This window comes from Podarcis muralis, chromosome 10 (assembly GCF_964188315.1).
Source record: "Podarcis muralis chromosome 10, rPodMur119.hap1.1, whole genome shotgun sequence".
In the NCBI taxonomy this organism is placed as follows: Eukaryota; Metazoa; Chordata; class Lepidosauria; order Squamata; family Lacertidae; genus Podarcis; species Podarcis muralis.
The window spans coordinates 37,428,332-37,456,120 of NC_135664.1; the positions used below are offsets into that span (position 1 = coordinate 37,428,332).

Consider the following 27,789-nt stretch of genomic DNA (forward strand, 5'->3'; position numbering starts at 1 on the left):
ACATGTTTTTAAAAGTGTGCAAAGTGTGTGAAAATGTTTTAGCGATTCTGAGCACAGAACAGTGCACCAACCAATTCACAGAAAGAGAAGACTTATCCATGTTTGATTGTTTTTCAGTTGCTGGTCAAGAGTGGATGCCCAGCACTGTGATTTTTAAAATCACATTTGAACACACCTATTTTAATGGCTTTTTACTAAGTTTTGTACTATTTTCCATAACAGAAGTCTAACCAAAGAATGCATTAAGAAATGCAAAATCATGTTTTCTGTTTACTTTCTATATTAATTAATTAACTAACCCTCAGGTACTGTTGAAGGGGACATATTGAAGTAATATTACACCTTCTGTGTATAATATAATTTTGAAAATAGATTTGTCTTAAAGAAACAAGCTCATCTTAGGTGATTTCAAAAACAATGTTTTGTTCCTTACTGAAAACTGATTTTGTATTAGCCCAGAGGCTTCCTCAGTGTTGTTCAAAACCCTTAGAATTAGGGTGATATTTAAAGAAAACTAAGAAACTGTGCTTTCTAAGGCACAGTTAGAAAGTTAGGGCCTTAGAAAGCACTGCAAATAACAAGGCCAGTTAGGGCCTTAGAAAGCACTGCAAATAACAAGGCCAGTGGAAGTGATGGTATTCCAGCTGAACTATTTAAAATTTTAAAAGATGATGCTGTTAAGGTGCTACACTCAATATGCCAGCAAATTTGGAAAACTCAGCAGTGGCCAGAAGATTGGAGAAGATCAGTCTACATCCCAATCCCAAAGAAAGGCAGTGCCAAAGAATGCTCCAACTACCGCACAATTGCACTCATTTCACACGCTAGCAAGGTTATGCTTAAAATTCTACAAGGAAGGCTCAAGCAGTATGTGGATCGAGAACTCCCAGAAGTGCAAGCTGGATTTAGAAGAGGCAGAGGAACCAGAGACCAAATTGCAAACATGCGCTGGATTATGGAGAAAGCTAGAGAGTTCCAAAAAGACATCTACTTCTGCTTCATTGACTATGCAAAAGCCTTTGACTGTGTCGACCACAGCAAACTATGGCAAGTTCTTAAAGAAATGGGAGTGCCTGATCACCTCATCTGTCTCCTGAGAAATCTCTATGTGGGACAAGAAGCTACAGTTAGAACTGGATATGGAACAACTGATTGGTTCAAAATTGGGAAAGGAGTACGACAAGGCTGCATTTTGTCTCCCTGCTTATTTAATTTGTATGCAGAATACATCATGCGAAAGGCTGGGCTGGATGAATCCCAAACTGGAATTAAGATTGCCGGAAGAAATATCAACAACCTCAGATATGCAGATGACACAACCTTGATGGCAGAAAGTGAGGAGGAATTAAAGAACCTTTTAATGAGGGTGAAAGAGGAGAGCGCAAAATATGGTCTGAAGCTCAACATCAAAAAAACGAAGATCATGGCCACTGGTCCCATCACCTCCTGGCAAATAGAAGGGGAAGAAATGGAGGCAGTGAGAGATTTTACTTTCTTGGGCTCCATGATCACTGCAGATGGTGACAGCAGCCACGAAATTAAAAGACGCCTGCTTCTTGGGAGAAGGGCAATGACAGGCCTAGACAGCATCTTGAGAAGTAGAGACATCACCTTGCCAACAAAGGTCCGTATAGTTAAAGCCATGGTTTTCCCAGTAGTGATGTATGGAAGTGAGAGCTGGACCATAAAGAAGGCTGATCGCCGAAGAATTGATGCTTTTGAATTATGGTGCTGGAGAAGACTCTTGAGAGTCCCATGGACTGCAAGAAGATCAAACGCATCCATTCTTAAGGAAATCAGCCCTGAGTGCTCACTGGAAGGACAGATCGTGAAGCTGAGGCTCCAGTACTTTGGCCACCTCATGAGAAGAGAAGACTCCCTGGAGAAGACCCTGATGCTGGGAAAGATGGAGGGCACAAGGAGAAGGGGGCGACAGAGGACGAGATGGTTGGATAGTGTTTTCGAGGTTACCAGCATGAGTTTGACCAAACTGCGGGAGGTAGTGGAGGACAGAGGTGCCTGGCGTGCTCTGGTCCATGGGGTCACGAAGAGTCGGACACGACTAAACGACTAAACAACAACAAAGAAACTGTGCATCTAGATTTGCTAAGTTCCTTTTTGAAAAAATGCAGTTGTTGTTAGTCCTGTACAGCAGAATTTGTCTCCGAATTTGTCCAAAGTGGCTTGGTATTTCAATTCATCTGAATCTCTGTCTTTTGATCTCTGTTAAAAGGTAAAGGTAAAGGGACCCCTGACCATTAGGTCTAGCTGTGACCGACTCGGGTTGCGGCGCTCATCTCGCTTTATTGGCCGGGGGAGCCGGCGTTTGTCCGCAGACAGCTTCCAGGTCATGTGGCCAGCATGACTATGCCGCTTCTGGTGAACCAGAGCAGTGCACAGAAACGCCATTTACCTTCCCACCGGAGTGGTACCTATTTATCTACTTGCACTTTGACATGCTTTCAAACGGCTAGGTTGGCAGGAGCAGGGACCGAGCAACAGGAGCTCACCCCATCGTGGAGATTTGAACCGCCGACATTCTGATCGGCAAGTCCTAGGCTTTGTGGTTTAATCCACATGTTACAACCATGTAAAAGGTGTTTGATACTGATGGTATAAAAAAAGCAGTAAAAACAGAATTTTCAATTTTTTTAAAAAAGAAAGTAATGAGAGTAGAATGTATTTTCTCTCTCTTAATATATTGGGAGTTAGTTGTGGACTCGCAGTCCCCCTCCCCCTCCCTGTGGATTATCCTCTTTTTTCTTCTTCTGATGCTAACCCTAGCATTATGTCTCCACTGAAGTTGACGTCATCAATGTGCTGTAAACTAATTTGCAAGTAGAACTTGAAATGGTTTCTTAAACTCTGGATGATGTAAACCTGCTCCATGGCTAACTCTAAAAGGTGAAAGCAGGGGAATAATTTAGGAAAGGGAAGAGAGAAGACAAACATTTATTTTTAGGATGCTTTGATGTATGTGCTGGCAAATTTCAGCAAGTGCTTTCAATTTTCATGGAAGCCCGATGGTCCCTTTGTCTGTAGATGTTCCTTGGTCTTAGGTGTATAATGCAACAGTGCATCTCTTTTTTCAGATCTACAAGAGGCCAATTTAGTGACCCGGTTATTATTTATTCATAGTGTCTCTGGTAACACGTAATGATCATAACACATATCATAACATATTAACTACTTTGCCAATATTGCCCTCAAACCAGGAAGTGCAATTATTTTGATGCATCCTACAATACATTTAAAAAGTAAACCTCCTTATAGAGTAACCAAGACAAAGGGTTCATAATAAAAGAGCTGTGCCTTTGTGGTATGGTACCTGCATGCATAAGGCCTCAAGTTCAGTCCTCAGTGACTTACAGCAGGGCTGGGAAATGCTTCCATTTCTTCCTAAAGAAACCGTATTGCCAGTCAACATAGACAAAACTGCACAATATGTTCTATTTTGGTACTGGGCAACTTCATAGGTCCTCATGAAGCGCAGATAAGGTAGCCCTATGTTTCTGACATTAAATCTGCTTTTTGGGGGCTGAGATAAGGGGAAGTCACTGTTGTATTTCTCTCAGAAGGATTTCCAAAATAACAACTTTGGTTGCTTCCTGTCTGTCTCTCCCACCCATCCTTTGTCAGCTCCTGATTTTTGAAATTCCCACATCTGTTTAAATATATGAAATGACATCATTTGACTGACTTGAAGGAAGTTTACAACTGACAGTCCTAATTATTTTCCAAATAATGCTTTCCGACAGGAAAGTAAGCAACTTCAACTGAAGGGACATGACAGATTTCCTTTGTTTTTTCCACACACAGGTTGTGTGTGTAGAGGGGACTTCTAAAGACCTTAACCTAGAATCCGCCTGAAGTGGAAGTAACATTTACTTCAAGGCTACTACTGTAGCATTTCAAAGACTTTATAAATAGTAACTGGGGGTTGCTATTTTAAGTGACATCCTCAGAATGAGTTGGTAGTTTCAGTAAGAAATGTAATAGGTGCTTACCTAGCACCTAAATGCAGAGGTCTATGAATAATGGTGTTCCCATAAGATCAAAGAATTTATGTGCCTGAGACACATTTTAACCCTCAGAAAATAGTCACCTGTGACTCTTCTCAAAGCCAGCAATGTCATATTCAGCCACATATTATAGTTGAGATAAATAGTTTAAAAATAATTGATGATAGATGTGAATGACAATTCTGGAAATGCACCATGCTTTTAAAGCCATATATAGCCCTCTATAAAAGTACCAGAAATTATGGGACTCTTGGAGAGCTGAGGATGCTCTTTGTCTAAAGCAGGGATGGGGACCTATAGCCTCCAGATGTTATTGGCCTAAGGCAGCATGGCCAGTGATCAGGGATGATGGGAGCTGTAGTCCAGCAACATCTGGAAGGCCACCAGCTCCTCATTCCTGGTCTAAAGCATTAATAAAGCAACACTCATCACACAGCTCTTCAAAGAGTAGGGGTCTCGTTTCTCTCTACTTAACTGAAATAACAATGGATGCTGTTTGGGAATGGGGAAGAAATTCCCAGCTACAAATAGAAGACATCTATTATTAAGAAAATGGCATTGCTACAAGAGAAACCGAACCCCGAGAAAGAGAAGTTGGGAACAACTACACTTTTATTGCACTACCAAACGGCTGTCAAAGCATACCCTTATATAGGTAGGAAACCCCTGAGGTTAAAACTATGAATACACTGATGTGGAAATAACTTTCATAATGAATGAATGGGATACTTAGTGTTCTTAGAATTGTGGGATGATTTTCTCCTTTTGGAAATTTTCTAGAGCTATTGCACGTCCAATGGGCAAACTTCTTTTTTAAAATCCTAAATACTTTTAACTGATAGAACACTGGAGGTTCAAAAAATAGGATGGGTTGTGGGGACCTTATAATCGTATGTTCTCGATGGCAGTGGGAAAAGCTAAAATAAAAGGGCCACTTTAAGCAGGAATACATCTGCATTTTAGGAATCAGAAACTGTAATTTACTAAATTACAGTGCTGAAAGCCAGTCCTCGCTATTACAGTATTGAATGTTGTATACAGAATGACCATTTATAATAGGGGGAAAAATTACTTAATACTAGAGTCCCACTGAAGATGTAATTATTCTTTTTAGTTTATCTTACTGCAGTTAGTGGATACCTTACAGTCCGTTAATGATGCATCAATCAAATCAAGCAATTTTATGAAATTAGTGTCAGGATATATTTCAGAGTCAGCCTGTAATCCCTTCACAAGTCTTGTACTTCCCTATTTCTCTCATTCTCCGTTATTGCACTACAATGACTTAAGGCTTCTAGCATTCTGTACAATTATTCCCCCCCCTCACTCCTGTGGCCCTGTGTCTGGCTTTTATGGAGAGAAAAATGGTGAAGCTGCATCTATCCCCGAATTTGTATGCAGAGGCACAGAGTTAATCATACTTCCTGTTCTTTCCCCTCAAAAGATACCCTTAAAATATTCTCTGTAAAGCAAACTACATATCCAGTTTCTACTGTGTGCGCTTGCAAATATGTCCAAAGTAGTGGACAGCCCACAAATGTTTTACTGTTCAGTGCACACAGCTAAGTGTAGAGGAGAGAAAGGAGACAACTCTGTTCCTCTTTATAAAAAGTGTCTTGCTGGGTGTTTTTGGAGGGTTTTTGTTGGAAACTGCAATGGGAACATTGGTCTGTTATCCCATCTTGGGTGGGTGGGGGAAATGGATTGGAAGCAAGGAGTGGGGGAGTTGCAAAAGAAAAGCACCCATCCCCTCCTCGCCACTGTGTATTGCACCCCACCACGATGCTGTTTTGCAAAAAAGAGACAAAGGGAGTTTCAAGAAAACAGGTTGATGTGGGATGCACAACTTTGCTTTTGTAGGAGATGATCAGGCAAGCAGCTGCTTAGGAGCCTGTTCAGCCATTAAAACTCCAGGGTTTGTAATTTTTAATAGAAGATAAAACTTAAGCAGAAAAAAGCACAGGTCATAGTTTCTTGAGCCATCTCCATACCTATTTCTGTAAACTGATTTTCTTAGACACATAGGCCTTTCAGCTTCTCTCTTAATTTACTTGTGTATGTTAATAAAAAATATCAAACTGGAAAACTGAAATAACTTCATTTACATCTGACAATTTAAATTTACATCAAGGGGCATAGTTTCAAGTGAAATTCCTCTTACTTTTGGAAGGTTGGTTTTTTGGAGGGGAATTGAAAAAATAGAAAATAAAGGGAAAATAGGTTTAGGAAAAAGGAACAATTAGGCAGTAAACCAAAAAAAGGCTAATGATAATTAATGGTAACTGTATCCTGCACAAGCCACTGCCAGTGATTTACATAAATTCTCATTAAGGCGGATAATATATTTTCTTCAAGTCCCATTAAACAAGCTTTAGTTAGCTGAGCTTGAAAAACACTACCATGAAACTTCAGTTGTCAGGTCATTATTATACAGTACCTGAAATAGGTTTTTGAAGGATTATGTGAACACACACAGGAGACAACTACATCCTTCAAGCAAAGATGCTGTGTAAACAAATACGTCCAGGTGTTGGAGGTGGATCTTCCTTGTTGGATTCAGCTCATGGTTGAAATACATCCCAGTAGCTGGATAAAGAGAGGGTTATGCTACCCTCAATGGTGTACTACTGTGCCATCATCCAGCTAAGCCGTGATTTATAGGTAGACTAAGCCAAATGGCCGTGGGCATAGCTGAAGGAAACTGAAGTAATGGGAACCTGTTATGGGCCTTGATTTGGTTGCAATAAAAATGATACATCAGTTCATTAGCATGATCTTTGCAGTTGGGGGCAAATAGAGATGAATGCTGTCTTGTGCAGATTTGCTTGTGGAGTGCCGTATGTTTAACAAGGCATTCAATCTTTGAGGCAGAAGAATGAATTCAAAGATGGCAGAATAATGTAAAAAATGGAGCTAACTTAACCGAACAGGAGAAATTGGCTCCGAACTATACACTTACAGATGGGTGCAAAGGATGACCTCTTCCATTGTCTATCCAAGATCTGTAAAAAAATCTCAAGGCATCTAGGTAACTTCTGTTTGATGTACCTGTGTATAAATACCCCTCTGAGACACAAGGACTAATTTCTAAGAGTTATAGTACCTTGTAACAAGGTACCTTGTTATGCCATACTTCAGCACAAAGAACTAACTTTGTTTCAAGTTTCTCAAGGAAGACATGCAGAAAATTGGGGTAATGTGCACAAAATTTCTGTGTTCAACTTTTCAAAGGAAACACCGACAAAATGTTAAGATTTTTGTGTTTGTCTAAAGAAAGTGTCCATGCATACGCTTTTCTAATACAGTACTTAAAAAAACCCTATAAATTTAAATAATGTGCATTCTAGCTTTTCATTGTTCCCCCTTTAATGGCACTCAGTTAGTCATACAACACAGCAAGACAAGCTATGGCTTACCATGACCATGCAGGCTCCTGAAGCAGAGCATGCAACAACTTTGCTTCCTCCTGGTTTTCTTTGTTTCTTTGTTCCCTTACTGTGCTCAGCTAAGCCAAGATTTGGCTTCACACGTTGCCCAAACCTAGGCTTGACATGCTTTTTTTTTTTTTTTAAAAAAATAATTTTTATTCATTTTTCAACAAAGAGATATAAACAACACAATAGACAATAACAACAAACATACAAACACATACAAACATGTATAATTTCATAGCATCCTTTTCTTAAACCTCGTTTCAACGACTTCCCCGTACCCCCCTTTTCTGCATTCCGAATATTTAAATTTTTTCAGCAACTTCTCATTTCAATTATCATTTTAGTAACTTTTATTATCCTTTTTCTATCTTACCCCATCATTTACAGCTGTGATTCTATTTTTATTACTGCCCTTGGCATTTTAGCACTCATAAATATTGTAGCAGTTCTTGAGATAGTCCTTAAACTTCATTCTTCTTCCACCGTCTCTCTCCCCTGGTCTCGGATTCTGCCGGTCATCTCAGCCAGTCCCTTATAGTCGATCACCTTCGTCTGCCATTCTTCCAGCGTGGGTAGTTCTTGCATCTTCCAATACTTTGCTAGTAGAACTCTTGCTGCTGTTGTAGCATACAGAAAAAAAAGTCCTATCCTTCTTTGACACCAGTTGGCCTACCATGCCCAGGAGAAAGGCTTCCGGTTTCTTGTAAAAGGTACATTTAAGAACCTTCTTAATTTCATTATAGATCATTTCCCAGAAAGCCTTAATCCTCGGGCATGTCCACCAAAGGTGGTAAAAGATACCTTCCACCTCTTTACATTTCCAGCATTTATTATTGGGCAAATGATATATTTTTGCTAGCTTGACTGGGGTCATGTACCACCTATACATCATTTTCATAATATTTTATTTTAAGGCATTACATGCCATAAACTTAATACCGGTGGTACATAACTGTTCCCAGTCAGCAAGCATAATGTCATGACCCAGATCTTGTGCCCATTTAGTCATGGCTGATTTAACTATCTCATCTTGTGTATTCCACCTCAACAGCAAGTTATACATTCTCGACAAATTCTTAGTATTGGGTTCTAACAATTCTGTCTCTAATTTCGATTTCTCCACCTGGAAGCCAATTTTTCTGTCTTGTTTGAACACCATGAACTGTAGCCAAGAACAAACCTTAGCTCAGTGTGGTGTAGGAGTCAAAATGAGTTGGGAGGAGCAAAGTAACTGCCATCCCATGTCTGGGAGCCCACATGTTTATGCAGTCGCAGCAAGCCATAGTTTGGCTCACTGGGTCAACCAGGCCATTGTTTCCCTTTACTTATAGTATGTCTATCTCTTGCATTTGATGTCCACATTTGCCTATCACAGTAAACCATGATTTGACATGATGTGTGTAGGTTGTAATGAGCCTCAAGCCTACTCCCCGCAGCCTCTTGCTTGCAGCCAAGCATGACTTGGAAGCTTTTACTTTGTTTTCCTTAAACATGTTTTCATGTTTTGTTTGAATCCAGGTTTATGATTTAACACTAAGCATAGTTTTGAAACAAAGGCATTTTTGTAACCCATGGTTTGAGGTAGGTTTGTTTTGAAACGGACCGTAGTTAGTGTTTAAACATGGTCCATGAATCCTTTTAAAGGTGAAATATTTCCCTTAGCATGACCTTCTTTTGAATTCTTTGGATAGGGCATTCTATGTATCACATGAATGCTGCATTGTGCAGTAAAAAGACCTTTCCCTTTTGAGAGCTAGTCCACCTAGAAGTAATTCATATAGCTTTGGCCTTGCAGATACTTATTTAGTCCTCTGTTTTCTATGTTGTGCTAAACTTAGTGTTCAGAAGAGCTCCAAAGATTCTGTAATCCTTGGCTTCTCTGTTTTTGGTTGCCTATTTCAGTGCTACAAGGAAGCCATAATTCCCAATAATTACAGGCTTAGCGGAGCTGCCTCATTTTAGGAACAGCCACTTCCACCCCTAGACCCCAGTAAAGATATCATCTTTAATGATGCCTCTCTAAGAAATCATGCCCAGTCTTTTGCTATGGTATGAAATACCCCTGTTTTTATGAATAGCTGTTCTCAACTGTTCTATTTAAGCATTCCACACTGTACTGTGTTTTACAAAAGGTAGTAGGCAGTTGCACCTCAAAGTATGGTACTTTGGTGATGTGGTAGTGACTGACTGAGGGGGGGGGGAGAATCTTCTACCTGGCTTTGTTTTTCACATCATAGTTGTGCAATGTATGGAAATGCCACTCAGGTGCTTCATCAGCTTGCATGGATCATTCCTAGGCTAATACCATTCATTGCATCCGTGGCTGCAAGTTTGGAAGCTACCTTACATGATTAGGACAAACTGTGCAAATGGGACTTGCATTCATTCGTTTTTTATGTGACACCCAAAGAAAAGTTGCCACATGACTGGTGCTGGTATGAATCATACATCTATACTGTATTTCAGTTGTAAACTGGAGATGCTAGGTAATATGGAGAGGTGTGGTGAGAAACACAGTATCTTTGTACTAATGCTTGCAGAGTCCCATATTATAGCTGGCATAGAACTGCATGACATTAATTATATTAACCATTGGTAGACATGGCTTCTCTGGTTGAACAGGTGCAATTACTGTTGGTGTTGGCATGTAAGAGTACAATCAAGGCTCCATCTTAAATTTCTAGTCATTACTGGTGACCATATTTACATACCTCTTAATCTGTTCATTCTGTGCTTTATCATTCATCTACTTGCATTCAACATTCCAGTTACCTAAGATACACACACCTTCACTGGTGAGTGCTATGGATCTTGGCTCTTATTTTCTTCAAGCTGTGTTAATGCGTTGCTCCTCTTGCATACATTTTTCACTCTTGGTTATGCCTGTTAAGGTATTCAGTAGGAAAAGGTCTAGTGCAAAAGGATTATCTTAAAATATTGTAAGGGACATATCTGGAGAGGGGAAAAAACCCTTCAAGGTTTGAACTTTCTTTGTCTTAGGTGACGTGAACTGATTTGACAACTGAATGGTGAATTTTTGCATGGCTGCTGGTGTTGTTGCAACAGTATTCAGAGCAGATATCTGGCAATCTGTGTTCTCATGCCCCCTACCCCATTAGTAAGGAAAACTGTAGGCAAATAAGAAATAGTTTATATTCAGTAGTTAGTTTACCTTTCAGCACATTATTTTTAAATAAGATGAAGAAAACCTACACAGATATAACAGTTTCATTACAGCATGAAGCTTTTTGTTCTCAAATAAATTAAATGTTAATGAGGGACGGTGGATATATTCTAATATTTGTGTGACCTGGCAAATGGCTTACAAATCGAGAAATAACTACTTGATTGGTGGAAAAGGTATATGAAAGTTCTTGCTGGGTTGTGCTGAAATATATGATAGTTGGTTTCTGAGCTGCCTGTGTGCGTGTGTAGATAAGTGTGTGTTTCTGTTAAATTCTGATGGGTTGCAATGCCGAGAGACCATAGCTTAGGATACACAGAACTCCTCAAAAGCATCTTTTCTGAATCTGCAAGTTTTGTGTTCACTTGTATCAAAGTTGACTGTGGGGGAGAGGCAAGTTGACAGTTATCCCTTTAAAACAAAAACTGGTTGCCTGCTGCTCAGCTTAATTATGCACATTAAAATAAATATTGACCTTTTGTGGGAAGCCCACGTAACTCTTTAAAGCTCTTTTTATTATCCTATTACTTACATGGGTGGCTCTGGCTTCAGTAGCTTCATGGAATCAACACAGAAATGTATATCAGGCAGAAGCTTCCAAGTTTCCTTTCTCTTCCCACCCCCACAATGTAACAGTAATTTGGTAAGATTTTGTTTCTCACTTCTTGTCATGTCGCTGTGCTACTCTACGACGAAAATTTATGGTCGAGTGTTGAGAGAGCTAATCATTGTCTTAATCCAGCACAGCCTTTTGTGATATTTGGGTGCTTTTACAGCTGGAGATGGAAACAGTCGCTGCTGCTGTATGAGAAGTGAATGGCCTTTTAATATTGCGCTAGGGAGCTGAGGAAAGTGGTTTACCAGTGACTTTGGTTTTTTAGTAGGATTGTAAAAGAGCTTCGTGTTTCACCCACATGATCCTTAGGAAAGCTAAACCTCCTGGAAAATAGCTGTTAATTTTTGCTCGGCATCCAAGTTAGTACCAAAGAGAAGGTGATAACTGCTAACTGAAGCTTGGCCCTTAAGTTGTTAGGGGCACCAGGTAGGAAGAATACCGAGAATAGAGTTATATTTTCGCGAACGCCACCAGCCAAATTCAGTCGAAGGTATTGAAATTGTAGTGCACTTATTGTTGCAGATGTAGTAGGAAGGAATGGGAACTTTATTGCAAATCCTCTCATGTGAACATATTTTCCATATTGCTCACATTTTTATTCTATTCATGGGGAGTATTACCCAAAATTGCACTGCCCCAAGCTCATTGTGTTCATTTTACCTCTTCTAAAGCAATTTCTCATTTGACTACCCGAATCACGGAAACTATAGTATTCAATCAGTTGAATTGTTTTTCATTTTATGGGTCAGTCTCCCATGTTTTTAAATTGCAGCAATTGAGGGATACCTTTATGTGTCTGTTTCCAGTGTTGTGGTTCCTCCCTCTTTGCTTTATATAGGACATAAGGGACTTAAGTCATGCAAATGTGATGCAGTATTGACACTCACTAGAATGCTCTGATGTTTATGTCAGCCATCTGTTGGCAGATCAGCAGCTAGCATATTCAAAGGTGAATACACCCTAAAATTGTCAAGATACGGTGAATCTGCCACCAGCTTGCTGGCATACACATCAGTGCGTTTTCATGAGTCCAGAATAGCCAAGGCTTGCAGAAGTTCAGAATCAAGAAAAGACACAAAGGAGAGCAGATGTAGCTGGTCCTTCCATGGCTTTCATAACTTGGGGTTATAAAGTTCAGGAAGGAGAGGGAAGATGGGTGCAATTAGATTCACATCACAAAGATCACCGTTCTGGGCAAAGAAATGAACCAAAACATATGTTGCCTACCATGATCCTCAAACATGTGTCTCTGCCAGCAGTCAAATAATTTAAACCCTGTTGGGTTGCATTGGGATCAGAATGTGGTTAGAAGAGAGGAAAATATGGGGAAATGTGGGATGAAGATGATCTGCTATGTGAGTTCAATGATGTGAAGAGCATTTGTGGAGTGAGAGGATGTAAACTTGTGAGTACTAGGCTTGTACTCTCTCTCTTAGGCGTCTATCCAGGCAATTCTATTTTTCTTTTGCTCATTATGTGGCATGAAGGATGGTGTTCTCCGAATTGCTGGGAATCACAAGTGAGAAGGGGGCTATTGTACTCAGGTCCTGTTCCAATAGGCATCTGGTTGGCACCAGCGAAAAAAGGATGATCTTTGATTTGTTCCAGCAGGACTCTACTTAGGTTTTTATCTTCTTCTGGAGCAGCAGTGGGGAACCATAGGCTCACAGGCTAATCTTCCTCAAACCACACCCACCTTCCTATCAGCTGATATCACTTGCAATGTTGGCTGATGGATGGTAGGGCAGGATTTAATCCTGCATTGGCAGGAGCAGAATTGCACAGCCAAGGCAGCAGCATTCAGTGGCCTTTCATCAGTGCACAGGTGGGTGGGAAAGAGGAAAAAAGGAGCCTGTACAATGCAGGTTTCTTTTCCACCAGCTGACTATCCGGGGCTTGGAAAACCCACATTTGGGATCCTGAGAGGTGGATAGGTCAAATTTGGTCAAATTTGGCCAATGAGGCCAATTACAATGAGGCTTGTGGATTCAAAAAGATTCCCCTCCCCTGCTATGGAGTTATCTGAAATGGGAAAAGAAGGCCCATGGAATTGCCATTTCTTCTTTCATTTTTTCTTGATTCCTTCATAGTTCCTAAGGTTGAGTGTTAAATAGCAAACAATACACATGTTTCAAACTTTGGCCAGGAGACTGGTTCTCTTAAGAGAACTACTGAGCCAGCTTACTTCAGAAATTTAGTAACACAATAAAGTTTTGAGAATTTAAGTCATCCTGTGAAAACTTCGTTGCCTATTCCTTATGATTATATTTGCTCAGATCTTCCAAGCTTCTCTGCATGATAATACTTACAGATAAAATAGATTTTTCTGTGTCATCAGAATACATTTTTCACTTTCCGATTTATAGTCTTTCCCAATGAAAGGCTACGGTGATGAGGTTGGAACCAAGCTGAAATCCATAAAGCCCATAATTATGCAGAACATTTCCCCAGTTCCCTTAAAACCATTGTTCATCCTTGGAGGACCACAGGATATTTTACATATGACAGCAGTATTCACGAGAAACATTTTCTAATTGATTTTGACACAGGTCTCTACAGCAGGCCCCACTTGGTCTGCAGAAGAGAAAAGAATTTGCCTGGCATGTATGTGGCCAGTGTCTGTTTCAACCCTATCATCATCATCTGAATTTATATACCACCCTATACCTGGAGGTCTCAGGGTGGTTCACAGAATAAAAACAAGCCAACCACAAAATACGCAATAAAAATAAATGAAGGTAAAGGTAAAGGGACCCCTGACCATTAGGTCCCGTTGGGGCCGACTCTGGGGTTGCGGCGCTCATCTCACTTTATTGGCCAAGGGAGCCGGCATTCAGCTTCTGGGTCATGTGGCCAGCATGACTAAGCCGCTTCTGGCGAACCAGAGCAATGCACGGAAACGCCGTTTACCTTCCCGCCAGAGCGGTACCTATTTATCTACTTTCACTTTGACGTGCTTTTGAACTGCTAGGTTGACAGGAGCAGGGACCGAGCAACGGGACCTCACACCGTAGCAGGGATTCGAACTGCCGACCTTCTGATCGACAAGTCCTAGGCTCTGTGGTTTAACCCACAGCGCCACCTGCATCCCTTAAAATAAATAAACCAACCCAATTACCCCCTGGGGAAACTCAGGCCTATGACCTCTTTTATCTGCCCCTCGTTATTCTCCATAAACCCCACTTCCTCTTCCCAGGCCCTGCCTCTCGCTGGCAATAATCTGTGCCCTCTTTGACTGCTTTTGCCTGGCTGGAAAGTTCCCTTGAGCTGTGGCGGTGCCTCTTGCTTGCTGGAATGGAGAGATGTGTGTGGGCAGAAACCTTTCTTTTATGTGGCTGTAACATAGCCTACTGTGTGTAGGTAAAGAGTCAGAGCTGCTGCTCCACACACCTTTGCTGCTATCCATACCCACTACTAGCACTCACCAAAACTTGTACATTTGCCCAAGAGGCATTTCAACGGTGTGGTGAAAAAGGACTCCCACCCTTGGTGGCTACTTCTCATCAGGCTAAGTAGGACACTTATAAAAAACATTTTTTGAAAATTCTAATCCCACAATATATTTTATCACATATCATTCCATTGTATGACTAAGTTGGTATGCCTGTTTCTCTGTGTTCCTTCTCAGTGGTAAACAAGAAGTATTAAATCGGGACGAGAAATGCGTCTCATAAGTGTATTTAAGTTGCTTTCTGTACTGTTGCACAATGCTTTGCAGCCATGATTAATCAGGATCCAACATTTAATATTGTATTTAATAAGAATGGCTGACATACGGTTAATAAAATAATGGTGCTTTAAAACATCCTAACAGAAGTTGCAACAACTTATTCTGTATTGCTCGTTACGTGATGCTCAACCTCAGATGGCTTGGGTCTTTCTAACCTTGCTATGTTGCCACTGTATGCTACTGTTTCTGCAGCTTTATCAGTATTGAGGAATAAAAGGTTCATTGTTATTATTTTTGCTTTTGCTTTGAGGAGCTGATGCAGCTTTACAGTTCTGAATGCTTGAGTGCTTAACCTCCCCCTTTCTGCCCCACCTCCAATACATTTATCATTCTCTTAGTTTTTGGTATGACAGGATATAGACAGCCTTTCAAATGGTGGTGTGAGAACTGAGACTAGCTGATAATAGGTTTTCGATTTTGCATTTTTATAGTGGGACCTTGATTCCCAGTGATAGCTTTCATCTGTTAACTCATTTATAGCCACTAACAAGACTGGCAATATTATAAAGAATACATGATTTTTGCTGGCATGTAGACACACTCCATTTTTTAAAAGAAGGTTTGTTTTATTTGTTCTTCCATTCTATTTATATAATTTGTATAAACTAATTCAGTCATATTGTTGAGAACTCAAAATGCTTTAAAAGACACTTGGTGCCTAGTAACCTGAGGGAAAATAGCACAGCTAGCAATATAACCTTGGTGCTATAGATTCTTTTAATTTTTATTTTTGGCCTTAAGCAAAGGATGAATGGGAGCAACATTATTTTGCTCCTCTCTGTATTTCTGAAACACACCTTATAACACAGGTTCTAAAGCAGGGATAAGCAAACTTTTTCAGCAGGGGGCTGGTCCACTGTCCCTCAGACCTTGTGGGGGGCCGGACTATATTTTGAGGGGGGTGGGAATGAACAAAGTCCTGTGCCCCACAAATAACCCAGAGATGCATTTTAAATAAAAGGACACATTCTACTTATGTAAAAACATGCTGATTCCCGGACTGTCCGCGGGCCGGATTTAGAAGGCGATTGGGCTGGATCTGGCCTTAGTTTGCCTACCCATGTTCTAAGTGATATGGATCCTTGGAACAATCCCTTAAATGGAAGTTGTATGCTATTTAGGCTAGCTTTGGAAGACCAAACAGATGTTAATATTTCCTCATTTACTATGCATAACATGGTATATTTCATGGAGAAACCATAACATTGATTATCCATAACTAGTTTGTCAAATTCTAGAGCTGTGTGCAAGCAGTGCAGTCAGCGGGTGAATTTCATTAGCTGTCCTCTGATGTAGGAACATGATTATTATTATTCTCCTTTTGCAGATCCCAAATTGTACATAATATAAATAGTCCTGTAGATGATTTATGTGCCAGTCTTCTACTGCATGTTAATATTAATGCTCTCTCTGAACTCAAGGAAAGAAAAGAAGAGAGAACTACTCCTTGGCTCATGTTCTTATGCACATGTCACCCCAAATACTTTCACAATCTCATCCAGACATTCAGCACTAGTATTTAAATCCTGGCATTCCAGGCTTTTGATTCTAAGACTAGATTAGGCATTGATCATAAATCAAAAGGTGCTGAAAACAGATTCTCCATAGTGAAATTTCCACTTAAAACATCCAACTTGTGAATTGGGGCCAATGCATAGTATGTGAACATCCAGTGATGTTCCACTTATCAGGGGTGTCATCACGCCCTCAGAATTGTGGGTGCCTGCCGCTGCAGCGTAGACATTCAACATCACACACCATGCCTATGGTTACCTAGAGTAGCACCTACCATATGAAACTGCATCTCTCTAGAAATAGCATGCAGCAACTATTTTATGGTTTTGAGAAGGCTAAAAACATTTCTTTTTACTGAAGCATTCCTGGAAGGCTGATATTGATTCGTTCTACTGTTGACTTGGGTCCTCTAGAAACTACGTATCTCTGAATTTTTTATGGTATTTTATTCTGTTTTATTCTATGACATTTGTTCTTTGAAAATCATTGGAGTACAGTTCCCTTTGGCTCCAGCTGGCACGGCCAATGGTCAGGGATGATGGGAGTTTTAGGCCAACAACATCTGGAGGGCATTGTGTTAGCTATCTCTGACTTACCGGTAGATCTGCAGGTCTCCTTAGAAACATGTTTGAATAAAATTGTTTGCAGTATCAGCAGGAGTTGCTTCCATATGAAGGTCTTTCACCTTATAACAAAGCAACAGATGCCCTCACCCTATGTATATTTTCTATTTGGGTTCCAGGTGTCTTCAAATCTGGGCCCCTCCATTGGTAATAATATCCAGGTCAGGAAATTGGAACTGCTTCTGCCACATAGTTCTTCCTAGAATAATCTTGATGTCAGAATCTGAGAGATTGCAAATATTATTTCACATTGATTTGAAGAAAGTAAAGCCTAAAGTAGAATTGTGGCTTAGTTTCAAATGTTAGCATGGCAAGAACACTGAGAGTAAATACTTTGTTAGAGCCCTGAAATGGTATGTTCCCTACTGATACAATCCCAGTTCTTTCCACTTACTACTTTGAAATCAATGTAAGAGACGGACCTAATAATAATAATAATAATAATAATAATAATAATAATAATAATGGAGAACTGAAATATTCTCAGTGGCTTAAGAGCTGGTCCACTTGTCCCTTTAGATATGTGTCTGCTAACATTAGGGGGAATTCATTGAAGGTGGTCCACCACTAGTTTTAACCCCACCCATATTGTAAGATCTGGTTCCCCCTTATGCTGGTGGAGTTGTAAAGTACGAGGAACATATTGGCATATGTGGTGGGGATATAGCTATGTACACAAACAGGTTGTAGAGGTGATTGGCAGTATTGTTGGCAAACAGGTCACCTTGGATGCCAAGTTGTATCTCCTATCCATTTTTGATGGTGCCAGTCCTGACCTTGCTTCTCAACAATTGATTCTGTATCTCAAGGGTGGAATGGCACATCTGTTTATTCTGTGGATCTGTGGTTTTAAAAAAGTCATGTTCATTGCCATTTCCGAAAAACTGACTCATAAAATATGTGCCAGCAGGAGTGATGTGGGACCCCTCCGAATTAGTTTCTTTGTGGTTTAATATGACCAAACAATCTCATGGTTGGCACATTCCCATTAGAAATGAATTTATTTGGCAACATTCAAGAATATTTTGTATGTTTGGTACAAATACACATCTTGTATTCCACTATGGAATATATTTTATGCCATTCATTCCTTTTTATTATCTTGTAATTTTATTCTTCCTGTTTTTATTATTACTTTTAGCTTGATGGTTTGCTTGTTTGGACTTTTAAAAAAATTATAAAATGCTAGCACAAACTCTTACAATATTAATAATGCTGAAGGTTCAAGATTGCTGAGTTTACGGGAAGCATTATTGTGCCAGCATTATTATGTTTCTAGGGACTTTCATTGACTTCTAAACATCATATTCTAATAACACTTCCCTGCCAGGTTAATCTATTTAGTTTTTTTCTTTCACATAGTTTACTGTAAAAAGTAAGATAATTGCAGTAGAGTCTCCTGTTGCAGTTATACACAATGGTGGATGCTTAAACATGATATAACACACTTAGAAAGGTGCGGTGGAGATTCTTTTTCAGTGTCGTATATCGGAGCTGTATCCCATTTTATGTACCCTGTAGTGATTAGGAGTTAATTGAACTAGCATAAATGTTACACCATTACAGCAAGGTAAGTAAACCATTATTTGTTTTTGAGAGAGCAGTAAATTAAGTTTGATGACTCTTTTGTCATGCATCTATGCTGGGCAGCAGCATTAAACTCAAGTATGATCAGACCCAACTGTACTAATGACAGAGTTTCTTGCTCATGATTATGTATGCAGCATCTGAAAAAACCCTGAAACTACTTGTGGAACTTTTGATACCAGCAATGCCACTTTTATCTTAACATGCCTGAGTGTTTCATGATTAGTACGTATAGTATATGGGAACTGTTACAACAGTATTGAAGCCAGACACATGGTTGAACACACACACACACACACACACACACACACACACACACACACACGAGAGAGAGAGAGAGAGAGAGAGAGAGAGAGAGAAAGTGTTTGGGCCACTCTAGTGATATCATTTGGATCAGTTTAGGGTTATAGGTTAAGTCATTGAGTATCATCATCTCTCTCCTTTCAAGCAACTTTGTCCTGCATCATTGAACCATACACTTTCTCTCATCAATTTTGGTAGACAGTTTTATAGAGAGCAGATTGCACTTACCCCTCTGGTTAATAGGAGGTACAGGCTGCTCTTATGCACAAATTGAATTAACTCTGACTCATAAAGGAAGATCTGTCTCAAGGCAAGCAAGGGATGAAGGCCGGAGAGGGAATGCAGCATTTGTTTTCTCTTGACACTTTCAGTAGATAATTGGTCCACGGAATCACAGACCAGAAGTGGATCATCTATTCTAGTCCCAACATACCTGTATTTCCAGTGGTAAATGTCTGCTTGACCTTGTGTCACCTGGCACCTTTCTTCCTAAGGTCTCTGTACTGCTGCAATGTTGTTCTTGCAGTTTTTTTTTGAAGCTTTCCCCCCCCACCCCACTCCATTGGCTATTGTAGAAAGTGAGGGGAGGAAATTCTCAGGATAGCCACAGCTTCAGATAATATGTCCTATGGGCTTGCCCTGGTTTTCTGTTTTTCCCATAGAAGTAGGCCAAAGACTACAAAATTATTCCTAATCTCTAGAAAGTGTTATTTTTAAAAAATGTGAGCCAGCTGCATGCACTATGCACAAATATCGTCACTTCAGTATTCCATAAATAGATTTCTTCTTTTGGTGGGGAAATAAGGAAGTCCTTTGCCTTGACTTTCAATCTTTTCCCAATATTTCTTTTAGCCATTTTGACAAGACAAGATATATTTAAAAATACAAGCCATTAGTGATATTATGAGTAAGCCACAGATTCCCCCTGGGATGCACAGAATGGGCAGGCATTAAAAGCTAAAGGGGTAGACTCACTTATTGAGCCTGCAAATGTTATCTGTGGCTGACAGAAACGTGCCAGTTCTGCTGGAACTTTGACAAATGGCTCTCCTTGTGACACTTTTGCCTTTCAGAATTTTTAAAAAAAATCCCCATTTGTAATGCTGGAATAATGTCTAGACTCCCAAGATAAAATCTTCATGAGAAAACTAGCTGATAGTAGTGATCTAATGTTTGCTGGTTCCTTTAACCTAGATTCTTCCTGCAGAAGTTAACCACCTGAAATATTGTGCAGATAGTGTCTGTAGCACTTGCTAAGGTGTTAAGGAAACTGCTTCAAACATTGCTTTTGATTTGGCCAACGAACATTTAATAGGTGAAGTAAACCTTCCCGCCATTTGTTCTTATTTTCTTCTTGATTTTTTCTTTTTATTTGGGGAGGAAGAAAAAAAAAACTTGATCACACCTGCACAGCTGAAAGTAGCAAGATTCAGGCGTTGCAAGCACCTTCATAACTGAGATAGCAGCGTTTACCGTTCGATGCTGTAGTTGTTCAGTCTCCAAGGCTTTTCTAGTAACTGCTCCAAGGAATAGCTTTCCTGGCATGCATCATTCTAAAGGACATATGAGGAAACTGTAGCCCTCCGTATGTTCTTGGACTGAAACTCACATGATCCCTGACCATTGGCCATGCTGCCTGGAGGTGATGGGAGTTGGAGTCCAACAACAACAACTGGAGAATGTCAGGTTACTCTCACCTGCTGTAAAGCCGAAATAAGTCAGTACCTTTTTATTTTTAGTTGGAATTGATTTAGTATCAATCAATTGATTTAGCATCACGACCATTTCTCTTCTAATACTTAACAGGTGTGTGTAGCGGGTGTTTTATTTTCTGGACACCTAACAGTAAGCAATTACTGCATTTTTATCAGTTTTCCGCATTCATTTATTGTCTTTTTGAAAGTAGTTCCAGGTATTTCTCTCTTCTCTACTCCCCTCCCACTTTTTTAAAAAATTGAGTAATATAGTATTGTTTCCAATGAAATGACTGCTAGTTACCACAAAACAGAAACCACATATAGATGCTAGTTTTGTTCTAGGGCAAACAAGAGGTCTAGGAGCATTGATATTAAGTCTCTAAAAAGTATCCTTTTTAGACAAACATCCACTTTTGTTCAAAAGTTTTGATACATGGTTTAGAATAAATGTTTTCCTTCTTAAATGTAGCTTCAATAAAGTTTAGAGTAGGAAACGAAGTAGCTGTTTGAATAGTAAAACAATTGAATCTGTTTACCAATGCACAGTAATACTATGTGCAAGTCCATCAATTACATATTGGTTGAATGTGGTTCCTTCTATATGCAAAGCATGCTTTCTGCTACTGATCTGTGACCCGTCTCATAGTTTTAAGTGGAAATGGAATTTTTAAAGTTCTCTTTTCATGTAGTTCCCGCCAGTCATCACCGTACAACTGAAGAGCTTCAACAGACTTAATACAAAACCTATCTTCTTCTACAAGGTATCTCAGGCTTATGAAACAAATTCCTGTGCAACCTTTATCCCTGCTCCCAAGAATTCACTGGAGTGGGAACTCTTAACACCTGTACAGAACTTTGTTGATTTCTGATAACAAAAGCTGGATATGAGCATTTCCAATTTAAGTCTGTTCTAAAGAACACATACACATATAGGTCAAATATTGACCAGACCAAGAATAGAAATTACATTGTTAGGCCGAATAGCTGCCATCAAGATGAATGTACTGCCAAAAATGTTATTTTTGTTCCAGACACTACAGATTGTAGATAAGACAGAGTGTTTTCGGAGGTGGCAGAAAGATATTTCTAAATTTGTCTGGCAGGGCAAAAAGCCCAGAATTAAATTTAAGATATTAACAGATGCGAAAGAAAGAGGGGGCTTTGCCCTGCCAGACTTAAAGTTGTATTATGAAGCTGCAGCTTTCTGCTGGCTAAAAGATTGGTTACTTCTTGAAGATACGGATGTCTTGGATTTGGAAGGTTTTAATAATGCATTTGGATGGCATGCATATTTATGGTATGACAAAGCTAAGATAAACAAGGCCTTTAAGAATCATATTGTCAGAAAATCAGTTTTTAATGTCTGGACAAGATATAAAGACTTACTGGAGAATAAAACTCCGAGGTGGCTGTCACCCCTGGAGGCTAAGGCCCGAAAAAGAGCCAATATGGAGGCCAATTGGCCAAAATATTGGGAGATAATAGAAAAGGATGGTGACAATTGGAAATTGCAGAGTTTAGAAAAGATGAGAGACAAAGTGCGAGACTGGCTACACTATGCTCAGATTAAAGAAGTGTTTAAAAATGATAAAAAGTTAGGATTCCAAGTGGAAAAGTCAAAGTTAGAAACTGAACTGTTAGAACCTAAGACTAAAGTACTTTCAAAAATGTATAATTTGCTGCTGAAATGGAACACCCAAGACGAAATGGTAAAATCAGCAATGATAAAATGGGCACAGGACATTGGGCATAATATTATGTTTGAAGATTGGGAAAGGTTGTGGACCTTTGGGCTGAACTTCACTGCATGCAATGCTTTGAAGGAAAATGTAATGAAAATGATGTATAGATGGTACATGACCCCAGTTAAATTAGCTAAAATATACCATTCGTCTGATAACAAATGTTGGAAATGTAAGGAAAATGAAGGAACATTCTTTCACCTCTGGTGGACCTGCCCTAGAGTGAGGGCCTTTTGGGAGACGATATATAATGAGTTAAAAAAGGTGTTTAAATACACCTTTACTAAGAAACCAGAGGCCTTCCTCTTGGGTATCGTCGGCCAGAGTGTGTCAAAAAAGGACAGAACATTTTTTATGTATGCAACAACAGCAGCAAGAATATTGATCGCGAAGAACTGGAAAACTCAGAAGCTACCCACTTTGGAAGAATGGCAGATGCAGCTGATGGACTATATGCAGCTAGCCGAGATGACCGGCAGAATCCGAGACCAGGGAGAAGAAAGGATGGAAGAAGACTGGAAAAAATTCAAGATTTATCTACAAAAACATTGTAATCTGGTTGAGTGTTGAGTGGGATGCCAGGATAGAAAATAACTGTCTATCACTAAATTAGACTTAAGGGTGAATTATATGCTAATCAAAATTAAGACTATGAGCAAAATGATAATTTGTTTGAAATTAATTTTATAACGATGTAAGTGTATGCGGGAGGTGTGGGGGAGTCCAATGTAACAGTGGAAAGATGTTAAAAGGATAAGGATGATTTGTGCTTTTTTTAAAGTATGCTTTATATGAAAAACCTTAATAAATATATTTAAAAAAAAAAAGAATAGAAATTACATTTGTAAAGTATCAGGATAACTGCAGTCTACTGAAAATGCAAGTGATATACATCGACAGTTGCCAGGAGCTTACTTATTCCACATTTATTTTTGGGTCTATTCATACATTAGTTTCTTTGGCTTAGGCTGTTTCATTAAAACACTGAAAAACAACAGCAACATATACATGGACTATATACAAGTGAAGAAATGCCTATTAATGTGCATAGGAGTATGGGGTTCACAATCAATTCTTCATAAACATAAAAATCAGGAATTAAGTCAGGAGAGAGTTTGTATATCTCTACTGCCTGCTATGAAAGAAAATCATATTTGAGCAGGTCTCAGCACAGGAGATGATATGAGCACTGTTACACTATAAACATCAAAAGGTCTGTGGAAACAAATAGTATAGCATGTTAAAGTAGCTTAAACATCATCATCATCATATCTTTATTGTCATTGCCCCCTTTCGGGGGCATGCACCTAAAGACAAAGCAGCCATCACTCATACATAAAGCTCAGTATGTTTAAATAAGTGTTCCATTATAGTCACAAGTAAATTAAGTAAAATGGGAATTTTATAAGAACCCTTATATCCTTTAAAGTTCAATTATGACAGAAGCGTTTTTGTCATAAAGTGTCAGTGGCCTATGAAGACAGATTTCTCTACCTGTTTCATAGCAGTCCAGGGGAGGGGAAGTAAAACAAGACAGAGGAATCTCTCTGGAGAAGCTTCTCTTATTTGATGTTTTTTCTTAGACTGAGGAAGATCAATCAAACCAGGAAAGCCACTGAGGCACCTAAATGAACTCTAGCCAACTAGCTACAATACCTATCTCTGGCCATTATTTGTGTGGTGCTGCAGTGCAGTAAACAAAGGGATCCCTTTGTATTCAGGCGACAACCATTTCATGTAGGGGTTCCATTTCTGTTCCCTGCACGTGTTCGCAGAGCATGCATTAGCATGCCTCGTCCTGCTTTGAGGGGATTCTGCCGGTCCAAAAGGACCTGTGCGTTGGTGAACTGTGGGGAAGAGACCAGCTGCCAAGTCACAATTCTCAGTTGTGACAAAGCAGCATTCTCTTCCCTTAGTGAGACCTTGAGGAAATCTGTCCACTGCAGGGTCTCTTTTCCCAGGATACCTGCAAATGGGCCCTAATATGTGGGTTATCAAATAGGTAAAAGAGAAGATGGGAGTGGGACGTGTCAGGGGATTTTTTTGTAAAGTCAAAGATGACCATGGGGTTGCGGTGCTCATCTCGCTTTCAGGCCAAGGGAGCCGGCGTTTGTCCACAGACAGCTTTCTGGGTCATGTGGCCAGCATGACTAAACTGCTTCTGGCACAACAAAACACCCTGACAGAAGCCAGGGCACATGGAAACGCAGTTTACCTTCCCACCGCAGCGGTACCTATTTATCTACCTGCACTGGCATGCTTTCAAACTGCTCGGTTGGCAGGAGGTGGGACAGAACAATGAGTGCTCACCCCATTGTGGGGATTCGAACCACCAACCTTCTGATTGGCACGTCCAAGAGGCTCAGTGGTTTAGACCACAGTGCCACCCACATTTTTATTTTTTTTAAAAAAAGTCTGTTGGAAATGTTTGCCTGATTTTGCAAAACTTCAGAAACGATTCCTTTTAATTCTCCTGGTTATATTTTCTAGTCCCGTGAAGTTTATTAGCATGATGGACTATGTTGCCTCAGTGTACATTTTCTGGAAAGTGAAGTCTTCCATCATTAAAGGCCACTCTTGTTTGGCTGTGGTAGTGGATTGGAGGCAGTCCTTGATTGTTTTCAGCATCCCATTCATTGTCTCTCAGTCTGGAAACTTATGTTTCAGGATGTGAGATCACAAACAGAAGATTCTGATGTTAAATTAAAGAATGATGGGGCAATAAATGTACCAGAGATGAAGATTTTGTTTGTCTCTCTCTCTCTCCCCCCCCCCCCCATTTCCATTTCTAATAATAGTTAAGTGGAACCAGAAATGGAGGCAAAGTTCATAAACAACCTCAGCAAAAATCAAAATAAATATTTTACTGACCTCAATCTATACGCAAACCAAAAGGATCTACATGCAACAAATGTTCCTTAAAATGTAACAGCAATGTACTTTAGACAATGGAACTGCCAAGCTTTGTATGTATTTGCAGAACAGTGGTGTATTTGCAATGTCAGCAAATTCAATAACGGCAGCGATTTTTTCTATTTGGAGCTAACCTGCTGAAAGCAATCCATTTAGATATAATGTTCTTTAAAAAAAAAAGGCAAAAAGGATGGGTAGTAATTTGTCTGAGGATCTCTGATGTTTTCTTTCTTTCAGTTTCTGTTGCATCACTGCAGGAATGAACTCTGGTCATAAAATGTATATAAATCTGAATAAAACAGAATAAATCTGTTTTTCCATTAATTCAGTTTGCAAAAAGTGGGAGAACATCCTTTTTGTATCTTCTTTGCCCTACTAAGCCCAATATCAGCCATCCCATTTGTAAGATAAAGTTGTCCAGTGTAACACTTGGCTGTATTGTATGTGTGTTTGTGCTTGTTACATATCCTTTTAGTGATTTACCTATATACCTGCTAACAGAGAGATATTTGCAACTAACAATTGGGAAGGGAACCCAAGTTTAACAACTTTGCATCCAAGCCAGTGTGGTGTAGTGGTTAAGAGCGGTAGTCTCGTTATCTGGGGAACTGGGTTCGCGTCTCCGCTCCTCCACATGCAGCTGCTGGGTGACCTTGGGCCAGTCACACTTCTCTGTTGTGGGGGAGGAAGGGAAAGGAGAATGTTAGCCGCTTTGAGACTCCTGAAGGGGAGTGAAAGACGGGATATCAAATCCAAACTCTTCTTCTTCTACATGTATGTGTATAAGCTCACGCCAGGAACAGATTCCTTTTATGCAAAAATAAACACACACAGAGAGAGATTCCATTTCTGTTTCATTTCAGCTGGTATGATACAGTAGCTGAGGAAACTGAGTTTATACCTATGCCATTACCTGTATGGAAGCTGCTATGGAAAATATGGGGTTAGAAGGGACAAAATAAAACAGTCACTTTGAATTTATGGAACTGGCTACCAGCAAAACTTGACTTCAGGTCCCTGTGAAATCCATCATCTTTTAGCCACCTATAGTTGGTCAAACACAGACTGCAGAATTATCTTTATTAGACAGATTTGTTGTGTCTGTCAAGGAATTTCTCTGTGGATTAAAATTTGCATACATCTGGTAACTTTGTGTAGTTATTGCTAGTTCATGTCAGCAAATTTAATTCCATCATGTAAATTAAAATAGGTGTGCAAAAGGCCAGTTGGGGTTTTAGTTTGGAACTGGTAAGGAATTGCTAGTTTAAGCCACACTTTTTTTGTCAGCTACTCATATTTCTTTTACGTTTTAATTATAACCCATCAACTCATAAGTGATTGCTTCTGGGTTAGACTCAGATGAATGTCATTGAAGGGTGTTTTAATTTAATGGATCCAGCATAACATCTGTTTCTAAGGTTTTAAAAGCCAATTTATATGGAAATTTATTGTAGCAAAAAGTCAATAGAAGAGATACTTCTAACACTGCTTGTACTGCAAAGTATGAAATTTTAAGAAGTGGAATAGCTCTGATATTACATATTTTTTTGTGCTAATTTAGAAAAAGAAAAAGAGAGAATGTGCATATAATTTAGTAATCTCGACTGTAGTGGTCATGTAGTCTGATTCTTTCTGTGTTTGCTCTTATTTTTCAGCCGAGCTATCAAGACAAACCAGGACCTTCTTCCTGAAACGCCATGGACTCAGATATTCTACAATGACTTCTGGGGCACTCTCCTTACTCACAGCGGGAGTCACAAGTCGTATCGACCTCTCTGTACGCTCTCTTTTCGAATTAACCATGCTATCGGAGGAATGGATCCTTGGAGCTACCACCTTGTAAATGTCCTCTTACATGCTGCAGTCACAGGTCTTTTCACAAATTTTTCCCGAATATTGTTTGGCGATGGATATTGGACCTTACTGGCTGGCTTGCTGTTTGCTTCGCATCCCATCCATACTGAAGCGGTTGCAGGAATTGTAGGAAGGGCTGATATTGGAGCTTGCCTTTTCTTTCTGCTGTCCCTGGTCTGTTATACTAAACACTGCTGCACAAGGAACTACTCAGAAGGAACCTGGGGCTGGATCTTGGGTACAGGGCTATGCGCCACCTGCAGCATGTTGTGGAAGGAGCAAGGAGTGACTGTTCTAGCAGTTTCAGCCGTTTACGACGTCTTTGTATTTCATAGGCTAAAAATGCACCAAATCATTCCTGCTGTCTATAAGGTAAGAACTGTGGCTTGGATGTATCAGTTTCTGCACCATATTGATGAAGTGCGTTTATCTAAAAGAATAAAGAATCACTTAGGTAAAGTAAAGGTAAAGGTACCCCTGCCCATACGGGCCCATCTTGACAGACTCTAGGGTTGTGCGCTCATCTCACTCTAGAGGCCAGGAGCCAGCGCTGTCCGCAGACACTTCTG

The 27,789-nt window shown here is 39.8% G+C and overlaps 1 protein-coding gene across 1 annotated transcript in view; it reads left to right on the forward strand.

The window, feature by feature from the left end:
- The window catches only part of TMTC2 (transmembrane O-mannosyltransferase targeting cadherins 2), a 183,470-nt gene that overhangs the window by 48,348 nt on the left and 107,333 nt on the right, over positions 1-27,789 (forward strand). Inside the window, exon 2 of the mRNA XM_028747009.2 lies at positions 27,022-27,592. Within this exon, the coding sequence (XP_028602842.2) occupies positions 27,022-27,592 (571 nt within the window). The remainder of the gene's footprint in view (positions 1-27,021; positions 27,593-27,789) is intronic.